Source organism: Aspergillus puulaauensis, chromosome 4, assembly GCF_016861865.1.
Source record: "Aspergillus puulaauensis MK2 DNA, chromosome 4, nearly complete sequence".
NCBI lineage: Eukaryota > Fungi > Ascomycota > Eurotiomycetes > Eurotiales > Aspergillaceae > Aspergillus > Aspergillus puulaauensis.
In genome coordinates, this window is record NC_054860.1 from 3,374,143 (window position 1) to 3,388,695 (window position 14,553).

The following is a 14,553-nucleotide window of genomic DNA, read 5'->3' on the forward strand; positions in this document are numbered from 1 at the left end:
CTGTGTTCGCGACCTCGCGTCAGCCTAAGCTTTTGTTTGAGACGGAAGGACAGAGAAAAAAATCGAGAAAAATAAAAAAGGCTAGAAAGAAACATACGAAGAGTGTTGCCATGTCCCTCATGCACGACTCGTTACCGCCCGGTGCGGAGAACCCGGAGATCGAGGAGACTGTGGAGGATGTCGGGGAAGACGGCCACAGCCTGTGGGATATGGTAGATACTGCCCTGGAGCAATCATCGTTTGCTTCAACGCAACGTCCTTTATCTACTTTCGAGCGAGTCATCACAACGCATACACCGATCCTTGAATCACTGCTACTCCAAACACCGACCGCGACCATCCTCAGACTCTCCCATGCCTCCCGGTACCTTCGATCCTTTCTCCGCTCATATCCAACAGCATGGAAATACCTATCGTTTCGCTTGCTCTATCCATCTGGTACGCCGTCGCCGCTACGGATTATGATACCGGGCTCGTCGGATCCCCGAATACCGCGACAGTCTCGACCGTATGCTCTTGACCAGCTGTTGATGAACGTGGTGGTGCCGTTTAGTCCGTGTTTGAAGAGCCTGGAGCTGGATAACACGGCAGTCTCTGGACAGATTCTCATCTCTACTGTTTTACACTCGCGGCGGGAAACGCTGGAACATCTTTCTGTTCGTGGATGCAAGAATGTCTCGCTGAAATACCATATTATTCCGTACTTGATGATGTTCGGCCTGCAGTACGATGTCAGCATGGAAGAAAACATTGGCAGTTCGCCGGCTACGAAACGCCTTGCTCTGAAAAGTCTCTACACCTATCGATGCCGCCACCATAGACGACGGCCTTATCTCTCCTCGTCCCTCACCCGAAAGGACTCAGACTCAGAACCTACTCACGAGCTGGTAAATCTCTGCCACAAACTTGGGATCTGGACGGACACGGCTTGGTGCTCTACCCCGGCTGGTAGGTGTTTCAGGAGGAGAGGCTACGTCGCTATGCGGGCTCCACAGGGCTCACCTGAAGTGTGGGTAGTATTTGATCGGCTCTGGCGGTCGAAGAATTGGATCGGTCCGGTTGACGCGTCGGCCAATCGACCAGCACAAAAGGATGGCAAATTGTGGGAGCACAATGAGACTGGATGCTTTGGTGAAGCCCTCGGCACCGGAGAGAAACGGGATGTGAGTGAAGGGAAGACGATGTCGACACATCTACGCAGAAGCCATCGACGGTTTGTCGAGAACATTCGCTGCGACAATTGCTGCGAGGTGATCAATGAGCGATGCGAGCAGTGTAGCATCCTGATGCATTGCGTTGGGTGTCGGAAGACGCTCTGCGCCAGCTGCGCATACGAACGGCCGTACCTTCATTCTCAACCACCTAAATCTTCTACGACGGAGGCATCAGACGGTCCTTTCTGGTGGGCTCCTGGCTCCACTACCTCGCCTTGTTTGATGTATGATCCTGTCGAGAATTCGCAAAACGATACAACCGTACAGCCCAACGTCCCTGCATCTTATCCCACATTGAAATTCCACTGGTGCTGCACTGAGCCAATATTTTCTGGAGGTGGCGGCATTAGCATCGGTACACCGAATCGAGATGTTGACCAAGTCCGCGCGGCTCCCTTACCCCGCGGCCAGGGCTGGGAAGACTTGGAGTATTCAGCACAGGAATGGAGCAAGTCGTTTCCCAAGTATGCCTATGGAGATCCTCGCAAGCCGGACTATACACTTGAAGCTGGGCATATTGCTATGATGAAATGGCTGCTGGGTCCCCCCGATCGACAGGCTTCTTCTTGCCCGAGAAACCTTTGCAAAGAATGCTATGATACCCCACAGTGGAAGGTACATTGTAAGAGTTGCTCCAAGCCGTTGTGCATCGAGCATGATCTACGTGGTCTTCGCCTAAGAATCTGTGGATATCGAGATCTCACGTTGGAAAAACTGGCAATTCAACAAAATCGAACCGAATCGACAGTGGCAACAAGTTCCTCAGCACCTCCAGTCGCCGAGTCATCTTCAACACCTTTCCCGCATCCTGCAGCCACCGGCTTTGATCTTCCGTATAGAACCCAGCGGCTGATCGATTCCACCACGAGCAGTTTTACTGAAGACCAACCCGACGTCAACCCTCAACCTCTTGCAAGTTCCAGTGCCGGTCCATCTCAGTCTTCCCACCGCCGCTCCCGCAGCATGTCCGCTTCGAATTCCAACCGATCCGGATCATCATCTCCGTCTTTCTACTCGGACTCGCCTGTAGAACAGGCTGCAAAATGGCAAGGCTGCCAATCCTTCTTCTGTCCACAGTATCGTCCCCTCGGTGATCAACGCCAGCGCTGTGGTAGTGTTCTCCGCGAATGCACCAGCTGCTCGGTTTATGTCTGCCAAGACTGCGTCACCGCGCATCCACCATGCAAATGCTCCTACTGCGAATCAAACTATATGTGTCCGAATTGCGCCGTACTCCGTGACAGAGATGGCACGTGTCGCCGCGCAGAAGAAGAAAAGGCCCTCCACGAACAGAAACTCCAGCGCGACTTGCAGAAGTTGGAGCGGATCCTGGAAACAAAAGTCGCCAATGAGGTCGCAGAATATGCTGGCCAGTTCTTCGACTTTATTGATCCTTCAAGCTCCACGGGCATTCCAAACTCTAGTGTCGATGCTGATGACGGAGAGATCGAGGAGATTGAAGATGTTGCTGAAGCTCAATTGTCTTCGTCACACCAGGACACCGACATGCAGGAGAGCTTGCAACTCCTGGTCATCCAGACTCTGCTAGACGTCAACGAGTAACCCTGCATGTACATCCCATACCTGCTTCATCATCAAGCGTAGTAGAATGGCCTGCTCTTCAAGATACCACGGCGTCGGTCGGTTGGCGAATCTTCTTTCCTCCTTCACTCATGTTCGTCTTTTTTTTTTATGCACAGGGGGCACATCGGCATGGAATGGGATACTTAGGCTGGGAGTGATATGGTCTGATTTCATTTTTCGATCTTCAGTATGATTCTTCCTGTTGCAGCTTTGCGGAGCATCTAACGGCGCACTATTTTCTCATCCCCATTGTGATCTTTTACATTGTTTCGAGTAGCTCGTGAGCTAGTTAGCTACCTTCTAGTTACTGTTTGAGCCCGTTGTAGCTCAGACATTATGAACTAGTGGATTTATCTTATCGTACTACTTATTCTAGTCTCTACTTTTGATTTACAGTCCGTAATATCTAATAAAGGGCAGAAATATATCATGAAGCCCCGGAAACAGCGTATTTTAAACTATGGAAGCACCCAGAACAATCAAGCCTGGAGCTCCGCCGATCAACAGACCCGTTTGTTGCCCCGCTCTCTCTGCGCCGCAAGCTCAACCTTCCCCTCCAAAATATTGAATCCGGCCTTCCCTCCTCCTTTTCCTCATCCTACACCACACAGAAAGATACCCATATCCAAAATGTCCGACCAAGAAAAAGAACCCACCCCCGCCGAGCTCGCCGCCCGCGAAGTCGAAGAAAAGCAACGCAAGGCCACCGAAGAAGCTGAACAGGCTGCCCTCCCCTACAAATGGACACAGACGATTCGCGATGTGGACGTGACGATCCCGGTACCCGGAACACTCAAGGGACGCGATTTGGATGTTTCCCTTAAGCGGGATAGTATTCGGGTTGCTGTTAAAGGGCAGGAGGCTATTATTGAGGTCTGTTCATCACCTTGTCTCCATATGGATTCGGCCGTACCTACATATTTGCCTGGTGGCTATGGTGGTCGGTTTGGTTATCTTACTATCGGAGGGATTAAAAGCTAAAGTGTGTGTTTTGTATGAATACAGGGTTCCTTCCCACACCCCATCAAGCTCGATGAATCATCCTGGACACTGGAGACGACCAAGGCCGGAAAGGAAATCGCGATCCACATGGACAAGGTCAACCAGGTGGAATGGTGGGCGCATGTTGTGACCACAGCGCCAAAGATCGACGTCAGCAAGATTACGCCGGAGAATTCGTCACTGAGCGATTTGGATGGCGAGACGAGGGCCATGGTTGAGAAGATGATGTATGACCAGCGGCAGAAGGAGCAGGGAGGTCCGACCAGCGATGAGCAGAGGAAGATGGATCTGCTGAAGAAGTTCCAGGCGGAGCATCCGGGTATGTATAAGTATATCGTTTTGGCTTTGACTGCTTTGGTTGTTTTGCAGTTGGGATTTGGATTAAATTACCACGATGCTAACGGGTGTAATTCGCAGAGATGGACTTTTCGAATGCGAAAATGGGTTAATGCAGTGGAGTCATGATAATGAAGTTGATGATATCTCTCTTGAATTGTACTGTAGTGTAGATCGATCCCCGAGTTGGAGAAGCTGAATGCGGGACCGCCGGGCACTTTTACGAGCGTCCTTCTCTCACTTGCCTGCTCATGACAACTCAGCTCGTACTCTGACCCAGGGACTTACGTACGATGAGCCTCTTCCTCTTGATCCATTCTCCCGCCAGGCTGAAACCTGGATAACTCACCATGGAAGGCCAAAACGCTCCATTCCGTGTCAAACTCCCATCTAGACCGAGCAACGAGCAACGCGTCTACCATGCCCGTCGGGCCCATCGCAAGTCGCGTGAGGGCTGTGCAAAGTGCAAGCAGCGACGAGTCAAGGTGCGGTCATGTCCGAACCCCGGGCTGTTTTTCTCGATGTGACTGACAAGAGTAGTGCGATGAAACGCGCCCCCGCTGCCAGAAATGCGAGCGACTCGGCCTCGACTGCACTTACGAAGCGATCCTCCCTGCAGGCTGCGGGAAAGTGAAGAAACGGGACAACAACGATACGCTTATTGCACAATTCCTCGATCGAGTTCCCGTAATTACACCTGATAGTACGGCGCATTCTCTCGCCATCCGTGCGGTTGCGATGCAGGTCGATAACGTACTCGAGCTCAAGCAAGTGAGATTCAAGGAGTGCTTTAGTAATTTGGATACGTTGCGCCATTTTCAGGATACAATTACGCCGACGATTATCAGTCATTCGGGGAGAGAGATTATGCGTGGGAAGATGATTCGGTTGGCGTTGGAGGTATTTGGAACCACCATATCTATATCGCAACATGAGCCTGGGCTAACATTTTTGGTACAAGTCGCCGTATCTAATGCATAGTATAATTGCTGTTGCAGTCGCGCACCTCCGCAACACCCTCCCAGATAACGATACAAGTCTAGATAAATACAGCATGCTTGAAGCGCACCACTGGCACCACGCGATAAGACAGTACAGCACAGAGCTTCAAGGTCCCATCAGCCCTGAAAACATGGACGCGATGTTCTCCGCCTGTCTCCTAATGACCGTGAACTCCTTCTCAATGGAGGAGTATAACCCGCGCAAATCGTTCGTGTTCTCGCCGAACCCTGCAGAATCACTGAATTGGCTATTTGTCCAGTCTGGCCTGCGCCATTTACTTGGCCATGCTAAGCCCTGGTTGCGGAAAAGTATGTGGTTCGATATGTTCATGGAGTCCCGGGACGAGCTTTTTGAAGATACCCGCCCTGGAAGAGTGGGCCTACACCCCGAGCTTGCAGACCTATGCGGCATAACCGAGTCCTCAACGGAAGAGAACAACCCATATCTTTGGCCACTACGAATGCTATCGCCGATCCTGAGGCTCGAGCCGTCGGCGAAGTCGTTCCCGCGGATAACGACATTCATGGGGCGCCTTCTACCATCTTACTATGAACACTTGATAGCAAAAGACCCGCCTGCTTTGATAATTCTCAGCTGGTGGTTGGTGCTAATGCAGAAATGCAACTTATGGTGGGTGCAGAACCGCGCCAAGTCTGAATGTGCCGCTATTTGCATGTACCTAGAAGACAGCTGCGATCCGCTCGTCCTGCAGCTCCTAGAGTTCCCTGCTGAAGCGTGCGGGTATCTCCTTCAGCATGTTCAATTGGAAATCGCCTTCGGAAATCCGCATCCTGATTTCGCACTGGATCCTTTCAATCCTTTACAGAGCGTCTCCGAACCATCTATTGAGGGGGAAGTAGTTGATATTTCTGATGGTGTCCTGATTTAAGACTTTCCTCATAATGGTCAATTGAAGCTGTTCGTTTCTTCGGCAATTATAAATGATAAACTTCGGGCGGACCTTGAATGCGATACAGGGTTCGTTTGTATCTCAAGACTCAGCTTTCTGAGGGCCTCTATTCCCCTTGGTGTGATCATGACATTTCCGAACAGGCTTGTTGGAAGCTACCATTACAACAGTCTCCGGGAGCTTCTCAACTGTTATCATGTTCATTCTGTCTGAAGCGCGACTCAATAGCACCTCACACACGACAGTGTTGTGGCAACCCAATAGCCACTGGTCAAGTTAAGGACAAGGATACTAGTGAGAAGCCTTCATCCCCGATAAGCTGCCACTTTCTTACGCTATGACGCTGAGTCAAGACGAAGTTCATAGTGCCCGTCGGTATGCGACTCCGTTGGGAAGTCGCGCTGAAGGAAGTTGCAACCATGAATCTCTTAACCAGGCGTCAAATATTTCCAATCCCTCCTTCAACATTTCAGTACTAGGGAGAATCCTGGCCCGATACAGAGATATAGTGCTCATTCTTATCTTACGATATTTCTTTGCCGCTTATTCAGTCGTTATCTATTCATATTGAACCCTACAGAACGCCATTTCAAGTATGACAATCCAGGAAGGCGTTACCAACGGCGACGCACCCACATCCAGTACAGCTGAGCTGCCTAAGGATGGCGTTGAGAGTCTGGTGTCGGAACTTCGCGAAGCTGTTATGCGTTTCCAACCAGAGAGGGTCCGAAGGCTACTGGAGCAGGACAACTGTCCGATTGATCGAACAATCATCAATGATGCTGCAGTGGCCTACTTCGACAAGGCTGTATTCGAGATTATCGCGTCACACCTTTACAAGCAACGACAGGAACTTGTGAACCTCGCTCGAAAACACCTATCGCCAGAGCAGCTATGGCAATTAGGCGTACGCCCTAACCAACGCAGGTTAAATTCTCAGGCAGCTGCTGTGGCAGCAGCTCTGGCCGCAACCGAGGCGGTCGATTACAATACAATCAAGCTACTGGTTCCCGATATTATTTTCCCAGGTAGTGCCACATCCGTCTACTTCTTGGTCGGCTGTAATAAGGACGCGGCGCAAATACTGTACAATGTTGGTTTCAAGAACGTTGGCGAAAGGGACCATCTAATGTACACGCCGCTTACGGCATTAACCCTACCGAAGAGGACCGGTTACAATGGTCAGTATAAGGTCGACACTGCCGCGCGTGCTTTCTTCAACTATCTCGAAATGTGTAAGTGGTTCCGAGACAGAACGGCCTGGTTGTATCGCCCGCTCGGAGTTTCGCGGATAACAGCCCTGCACTATGTTGCTGGCAAGATTGGAAAAGCCTTCGCGTCTTTGGTTGAGGAGCAGCTCGAAATGAACCCGGGGGAAGACACAGAATCGCATAGCCATCGATTTGTCGAAAACTGGACAGTGTTTTTCCAGCCGAGTATATCCAAATCGGGCATCATCAGAGCAATAATGAGGGCTACAAAGCACCGCGACCTGTTTTCTTGCCCATGTTCTGCCGAGGGCTCCGTTCCACTGAACGTCCTACTAAATGAGATTATAATCAACTACATCCCCACCAATAAAGGTAGGACCCCAGCAGTAATAAGCGGCTTAGTTGGAGCTTTTCTCCTCGCCCAGAAGCCGACAGGGTCTCAAGATGCACGATATACTCCCTACCTACACAAACGTGTCGCCTCAGTAGTGTTCCGTGCCTGCTCGTTTGCATGCCTCGGCCTTGCGCATTCATGTCGATCTGCAAGCATTAATCAGCTCACCGTGTTGTCCACCGAGAGACGGATCACTCACAATGAATTGGACGATCTGGTTTCGGAATACGAGGCGGAATTTCAGCAGTCAGACAAGTCGATAGCGATGTTTCTCATTGAGGAGTGGGCAATGGGCATGACGCGTTACCAGTTGCGAAAACAGTCCAAGGATCAGCCAAGTCGATAATCGGTAGTTTATACAGGCTAAATATTTATAATAGGATAGCTTGCTTCTAGTAATCAAACTAGCGTTCGTTCAAATTAAATATCATAGGTCGTTGATGTATCTAACAAACATCCTCAACCTTCACCTCCTTCCCATCATGCTCGCCCAGATCAATCTTAAGGGTTCGTCCAAATACTTCTAGAAGCATCTCAAAGCACACCTTGCTAATAGCCGGGTCGTAACGCCCTTTGCTGAGCTCGTCGCGGATGAACGCGTCTATATGTGGTTAGTTATATATAGTTGGCGGAATGGTAGATAGTACGAAGAGAAAGGCAGGTGAAGAACGGGGAAAGGACATACGCTGAGCCCAAGCAACCTCATAGAAACTAAATAAGACACCCTTCTCATGGAGCGTAGAACGGATCAAGTCCCGTCCTGCGGGGGGAACATGCGTATCGCTTTTGCCAAAGATCTGTCACCACAGACCAAAACCATTAGCCACTACGCCAAATCAAACCCAACATAACTTGTAAAAAAAATCAATGTGTACATACCATAGCAAGCTCTCCCTTAATATCCCCCGCCCTCTTCAACGAATCATCGTCCTTGCCCTTCCCCAGCGTACGGCTGTGGATATCCGTCGCGAAATAGCACACGGCTGCTTGGACTCTGCTATCCAGCGCACACCGGTACGCGAGATGTCCACCTAGACACATCCCCGTGGCCCCCACCCGGCCTGTGCATGTTGGGAGACTAAGCAGATACGAGACGGATAGGGTTGCGTCTTCGTCGTAGGCGGAGAGTTTCTATCACGACCCGTACATTAGCACTAGCACTCCAACTATTGTAACATTCCAGCTGGTGTCGTGTCATGTATGTATTGAGTATTCGGTCGAGTGCCGGGTTGGAGGGGGTCGTACTTTTGAGATCTTCCACTCATTTCCCTTATCTGTGTCCTCGGCGTTATAGCTTAGTGCTTCGGGCCCCGTGAACTCGTGGTAGCTCGATGGCGCAACAGCGATGTATCCCTGTCCGGCGATTTGGCGGGCGAAGCGGGCGACGGGACCGGTTACTTTTCCACCAAGGATACCAATTAGCTCGGTTTTCTTTCTTTTTATATGAGGGAGTGAATTAAATGCTGTACGCATACCCTGGTAAATCTCACTGAATACGACGACACCAGGGAAACGCGCGTTGGGATACCCCGGAATGGTGGGATGGAAAACATATATTCCTGTTTGGTGGTTAGCTAGCGGTGATTGTTAGGACGAGATGGACGGACGCATTGAGCCATTGCCGTCTGCGGTTGTGGGAACATCGTGATGATACTCCTTGATCAACATCGTGTCTGCTTTTATGCCAATTGATGTTAGGTTGTTGAGCTTGTAGCTTGGAGCTTGAGCTTGAGCTTTCTACGCTGCAGTGCGGGGTGACTGATAAGGGAATCACGTGATAGATATGGCATTTTTTATTATTGGGGATGCTCTAGGTCATGCATGTCTTAAATATAGATTATCGTAATTAGAATTTTGGCGTCATGGCCATCCAGAAATGACAAGCAAGCTTGTACCCTTCGTACCGGTAAAAGAAAAGGAAAAGGAAAAGGGGGAAAAAAGCAAACCAGGAGGGTTAGAAAACAGGTGTAGAAGTGAAGAAAATAGATACAGCGAATGGTAAAACAGATCAAGGGTTCATAGAACCCAAAAGATACCGCAGGCGAGGATGCGAAAATACATCCCAAGCGTCGAGCGGTCGGTTGACTGAGTTGACTTGAATGGGCAGTCCACTGTGGACTGGACTCATTTTCGGAGGAACGCGTTTAGAATACGTACTATAGGGCATTAGTATATGGTCACACAAGTGGTAGTGTTTATACGTACAGGGATGAAGAGGTATGGGACCCGTCTCTCATACTCAGCCCAAGCCTCGCCGTACTTGTTGCGGCAGCGCTGAATGTCCCGGAGAGCACGATGCGAGATCATGCACGCAAAGAAGACGGGATAGAACCAAGGGAATGGACTATTGAACCCGGTGATAAGACCCCAGTTAAGAGCAAAGTAGAGGTCGCAAGTGTAGTGGATCTTGCGAGCCTTGCCGTCTGCGAAAGTTAGTATAGTTCGTGAGATTCGCCGGGAAAAAAGACACCTACACCAGCCGTCAATCAAGATCATGGAGCCGTCCGCGGCAGTGATAGTCTTGGGGTCCTTGATTGTTTGCCAAGGCAGTTGAGGGAAGGCCTTGCGGAACACAGTGGTGCCGCGCTCCTGCTGGCGGTATCGGTTCTTCTGGCTGTTCGTGGTGTCCCAGACCCAGTAAACAAACAGGTAGGCCAAATAGAGGAAGGCCAGGAAATAGCGGTTCCAGTGGTAAGTAGCGGGGTCGTGGTTGGCAAGGTAGATCGTGCAGTGGCAGTAACTCAAGGGCACACCAGCGAGGTTCCAGAAGATCAGCATAAAACCCCATTTTTCATAGTACATATCCCTGAAAACGTCAGCTAGACGAACGGTTGGTTTCTTGCTTGCGCAAACTTACCATGTGGACACAATGCATTCTTCACCCTTGGAGCAGGCGTTTGCATAGAGGAAGTGTGCCATTAACAAAAATCCAACTTCTCCAGAAACGTATCCATAGACTTCGTACTGTCTGGCGGCAGTACCCATGGTGACAAGCAGAAGAATGTACCAAGGCAGGCGGACTTCGAAGAACATCTTGAAGTCCAAGATACCGAACATGCGAGGGTTGAGCTCTGCTCCCATGAAGAAGTCATAGATAGGATATCCGGTCATGCGGTGCTCCGCTCCACGAGCCAATGCCGAAAAGTAGGCGATAAAGGCGACGATGAATCCAGATAGGATAGCCACGCTCATGAGAGGGCCGAACTCGTCGATGATGGTGTACAACTTGAAAATTCCGGTGAAGTGGAGCGTGCAAGCGATCGCGATCGTAGTCCAGAACGACCAAAGTGCGGAGCAGTAGTACGGAAGCTGCTTGCCTCCAAGGTGAGGCAGTGGACGACCCATGACAGTGATCCCAGGGATAAGCAGATAGCAAGCACCTTCGAAGATGAAAAAAACCCAGTAAATAGTCCACGCCTTGACAGACGGGAATGCACCTTCGTACGCCAGATGGCCGAGGTGCGCGAAAAATTCCGACATGCTCTGGCCCTCTGAAGGACGAGGGAACTTGCCATCGTAGTAGGTCGCACCAATCCACATGTAGTACATCAGGAGCGGGAATCCGATCATCATCGAGAGGACACCAGCGGAACCACCGAATTCATAATGTCCGCTGTAGTCGACCTTGGGGTCCTTGCCTTCCACCCAGCCATCAATGATGCGCTCCTTCTTGACCTTGGAGTGTCCATTGGAGTGTCCATTGGCATGTCCATTGGCGTGACCATTGCTCGACGCAGCCTTGTCCTCATCCTCAGAGAGGTCTTCGCTTTTCACGCGTGTAGAACGTCGTCGAGTAGTCGATCTCGTCCGGCCCCTGGACTCGGTCGCTGAATCGGATGGCTCCTCGGACGGCGCAACGCTGCTGCGGGCGACTCGACGGCCACCAGGCGTCTCGACGTAACCGGGACGGTCAACTTTCCTAAGCAGACGATAAATAAGCAATTGACCTTAAAAAGCCGACATTCAACGGGGATCCGACGCAGCGGAGGGGAGTGGCTGTCGCAAGGAGAATTGTGCCCCTTAGAACAGCGTGGCAACTTACTTGGGGGTTATCCCCGTCTGCGAGCGAGTGACTCTCATGATCTTGTCGGCATGCGAGAATTGACAATTTAGCCTTTCCAAAAAGGATTTTGAGAAGGGAGAGCGACAAGTGCTGGGGGCGGGAGGGAGAAGGGAAAGACTGGGAGGGCGAAATGTTTTGACTTTTGGCGGGAGGACAACAAAAAATAGGTAAAGCTGGGGAACTTTTTAGTTCGGCGATCTTTTAAGGGGCCAACGCCCAACAACCAACCAAGGAATGCTCCACATAAGATGGCTTGCAGGCCCAAGCAGTTGGCTCTTGTCAGTCAGATTCTAGTGTATTTACTATTTACCAGGCTATATAAGTATGATTCGTCAAATGCAAAAATGTCCGTCGACTCCTGTCCAGTTTATTCCCAAGCAAAATACCGCTTTCGCGCTCGAACAAACATCTAGAAGAGAAATACAGAAGAGAAATTACAAACAAAAAAGTCATGCCCCCCGTTGAATATTGGTGGACATGAGGGTTATCTTCTTGTTCTTCTTTCCCTTCTTTTTCGCCTGCGAGGACGAATTGTTCTCATCCACGGCTGTTTGAGCAATCAACTCACTCTCTTGGTGAGCAAACAACTCGTCTTCCCACCCTTCTCGCCAACCGTCTCGAGGAGTGGCCCTGAGGTGGTCAGGCTTTGTTGCAGGTCCTGCTACGGCAGCGGTTCCCCAGACAGTGCGGGCTCCGGGAGGGCTGGTCGAAGGACTGGCTAACGCACTGAAATGAGACGGTGGCCGAGGAGGTGAGGCGGAGGACCCGAGTTCGATATTTCCAGCATCGGCTGCACCTGCTAATGGTATGAAATCACGGTCGGAGAATGGTCGATCGCTTGTGCTGATGCTCGGTCTCTTCTGACGCGCTGCAGCCCAACGCTTCTCATCCTCCTCTTTCTCAGCTTTGATGCGACTCTTCTCCTCACGGACTTCTTTCTCTTTATTCCGCTTCCGTCGCTTTCCTAATTCCGTGCTGAACTGTTCTAGGACGTCTGGCATGACAACATCTCTCCAATCGCACTCAAGGAAGTTCACTTCACAGCCCTGAGGGAGATGACCAAGGTACTTGACGCGCTTGCGCAACTCGTCATCCATAATGTGACCGGTAGTTATGTGTTCAACACGAGGTAGGATGGTTGCCGGGAACAACGAGTAATCTCCAAATGCAGTTTTGAGAACGCGGATATCAAGAGGGGAAAGGTAGTAATGAGGTAGAGCTTGGTAGAAGTAATATGGCTGGTCGGCAGGATGAGGCGCGTTGGAGCCCTTTTTTCGATCCGACTGAGGATTGTTTCGGCCAGTCGCAGGATGCTTCTGTTTGGACCTTGTGCCATTCGTCGTTGTCAAATCTATATTATTCATTGCCTCCGTAGTTTGGTCAACCTCATTCTGTATAATGGGTTCCTCACTAGGTGAAGATTTGCCTGCCTTGGTGGCATGCTGTGAAGCATACATGAGTGCAACCTCTTCTGGCGGCTCCTGGTGGGTAATTGGGTCTTTCGGTGGTCGATTGACGGCTGGCTGGGGTGAAACTTCAGGGGGGTTCCCGATGCCTTCGAGCTTTTGCTTGGCTTCGTTTATGGCTGACACTGCCTTTTTCGTCCATGTGGTCTCGTCTCCAAACAAGACCTCGTCTTCTTGCTCCTGCCTGCGTAAATCTTCAATCTCGGTATCGTATTGAGCGTTCATGTAGTCTTCTCCCCCTTTCATGATACGGGCATAATCTGCCACTTCCGCAGCATGGTACCATGGAATATCCTCTTCAGGAGCAAGACTCTCAGCACCGTCTCTAGGCAGGGCGAGGGTACTTCGAGTGTCCCTTTTGACAAGCCTCAGCACGACGTCGCCGCCCTCGAAAGGGAGGATACCTTCTTGGCCACTGAACCATCTCACTGGCCGTGTTTCCGAGATGTAAATGATATCCCAGCAGATAGGGCATTTTTTACAACGCGCTTTCTTTTCGGAAGCCGGGTTTTCGTTGTCTGTCGAGTGCATAAAACGAATTAGACAGGGCAGACAGAATATATGTCCACACTGAGCCATCCGCGGTGCCACGGGTGTAGACAAGCAAATAGGGCAGCTGGACGCCTGAGTCTGGGCAGAAACAAGTATTTGGAGAATCGAGTCCCAGTCAAGGTGTACGTCGGCGTTAGCTGCTTGGGCGTGGTAGACGCGGTTTGGTGTTACGATGAAGCGATAATTGGCATGAACGTAGCGGGCCTTGTCCATCGCATGATAGCCAGACCCAAGACCCCATGAGTTGTAGCGGCGGGGGTTCCGCGGTGGAGGATGGTATTCGGGACGAGGGGGTAGAGAAAAGTTCATTAAGTGGGTGATGGACGTCTGTCCCTTTCGGCTGATTGTCGATTTCATGATGGTCTACATACTCGATCAGCTAGGCCAATTGGTAAAATTGCCCAGGGGAGCACCCACCGACTCATCAATATCATCATCCAGTAACCGGGGACGCCTTTGCCGCTTGTGCTGGCTTTTCAGGGCCTGATTGTTTCGAGCAGAGCTTGAGCTCTTCGACGCCAACCCAGCGCCAAAGCTGCCTGATGCTCCCACGCGTCTGGGACCGCTATCGATTGCAGGTGCGGAGTGGAATGTCGAAGATGACGACTTATTCGGTATGTTCACCGCCTTGGAAGAGGGAGGAGTCTGGCCAGAATTGGACGACATTGCTTGCCTGTCGGAAAGCAAACAATGTCTGTAGATATGGGACAGTGAGGGAAGTTTCCAAAAGTATTGATATGAGGGGTTGAGTCACCAAGACTCGAACGGGGGGCGTCTCCCGCAGGAAGTACCATCCAAGCAGCAAAACGAAGAATGCTT

The 14,553-nt window shown here is 50.8% G+C and overlaps 7 protein-coding genes across 7 annotated transcripts; 4 read left to right on the forward strand and 3 right to left on the reverse strand.

Moving 5' to 3' along the window:
• Positions 1-110: 110 nt before the first annotated feature.
• On the forward strand, positions 111-2,777 carry APUU_41295S (uncharacterized protein; the record flags this gene model as incomplete). Its single annotated transcript, XM_041704461.1, has 1 exon — positions 111-2,777. One exon carries the CDS (start codon positions 111-113, stop codon positions 2,775-2,777), a length of 2,667 nt encoding a protein of 888 aa, XP_041557045.1.
• Positions 2,778-3,428: 651 nt separating this feature from the next.
• On the forward strand, positions 3,429-4,249 carry APUU_41296S (NudC domain-containing protein; the record flags this gene model as incomplete). The annotated part of the gene is made up of 3 exons (XM_041704463.1): positions 3,429-3,671; positions 3,804-4,119; positions 4,218-4,249. 3 exons carry the CDS (start codon positions 3,429-3,431, stop codon positions 4,247-4,249), a joined length of 591 nt encoding a protein of 196 aa, XP_041557046.1.
• Positions 4,250-4,486: 237 nt separating this feature from the next.
• APUU_41297S (Zn(II)2Cys6 transcription factor domain-containing protein) lies at positions 4,487-6,027 on the forward strand (the record flags this gene model as incomplete). Its single annotated transcript, XM_041704464.1, has 3 exons — positions 4,487-4,621; positions 4,677-5,036; positions 5,098-6,027. 3 exons carry the CDS (start codon positions 4,487-4,489, stop codon positions 6,025-6,027), a joined length of 1,425 nt encoding a protein of 474 aa, XP_041557047.1.
• A 616-nt stretch (positions 6,028-6,643) lies between these two features.
• On the forward strand, positions 6,644-7,999 carry APUU_41298S (uncharacterized protein; the record flags this gene model as incomplete). The annotated part of the gene is made up of 1 exon (XM_041704465.1): positions 6,644-7,999. One exon carries the CDS (start codon positions 6,644-6,646, stop codon positions 7,997-7,999), a length of 1,356 nt encoding a protein of 451 aa, XP_041557048.1.
• Positions 8,000-8,099: 100 nt separating this feature from the next.
• Positions 8,100-9,321, reverse strand: APUU_41299A (dienelactone hydrolase family protein; the record flags this gene model as incomplete). Its single annotated transcript, XM_041704466.1, has 6 exons — positions 8,100-8,254; positions 8,339-8,450; positions 8,533-8,784; positions 8,899-9,050; positions 9,129-9,212; positions 9,261-9,321. 6 exons carry the CDS (start codon positions 9,319-9,321, stop codon positions 8,100-8,102), a joined length of 816 nt encoding a protein of 271 aa, XP_041557049.1.
• A 476-nt stretch (positions 9,322-9,797) lies between these two features.
• Positions 9,798-11,733, reverse strand: erg4 (c-24(28) sterol reductase; the record flags this gene model as incomplete). Its single annotated transcript, XM_041704467.1, has 5 exons — positions 9,798-9,809; positions 9,859-10,076; positions 10,128-10,459; positions 10,511-11,572; positions 11,696-11,733. The coding sequence occupies 5 exons, from the start codon at positions 11,731-11,733 to the stop codon at positions 9,798-9,800; spliced, it is 1,662 nt and encodes a 553-aa protein (XP_041557050.1).
• A 432-nt stretch (positions 11,734-12,165) lies between these two features.
• On the reverse strand, positions 12,166-14,400 carry APUU_41301A (RING-type E3 ubiquitin transferase MAG2; the record flags this gene model as incomplete). Its single annotated transcript, XM_041704468.1, has 2 exons — positions 12,166-14,097; positions 14,152-14,400. 2 exons carry the CDS (start codon positions 14,398-14,400, stop codon positions 12,166-12,168), a joined length of 2,181 nt encoding a protein of 726 aa, XP_041557051.1.
• Between the last annotated feature and the right edge of the window lie 153 nt (positions 14,401-14,553).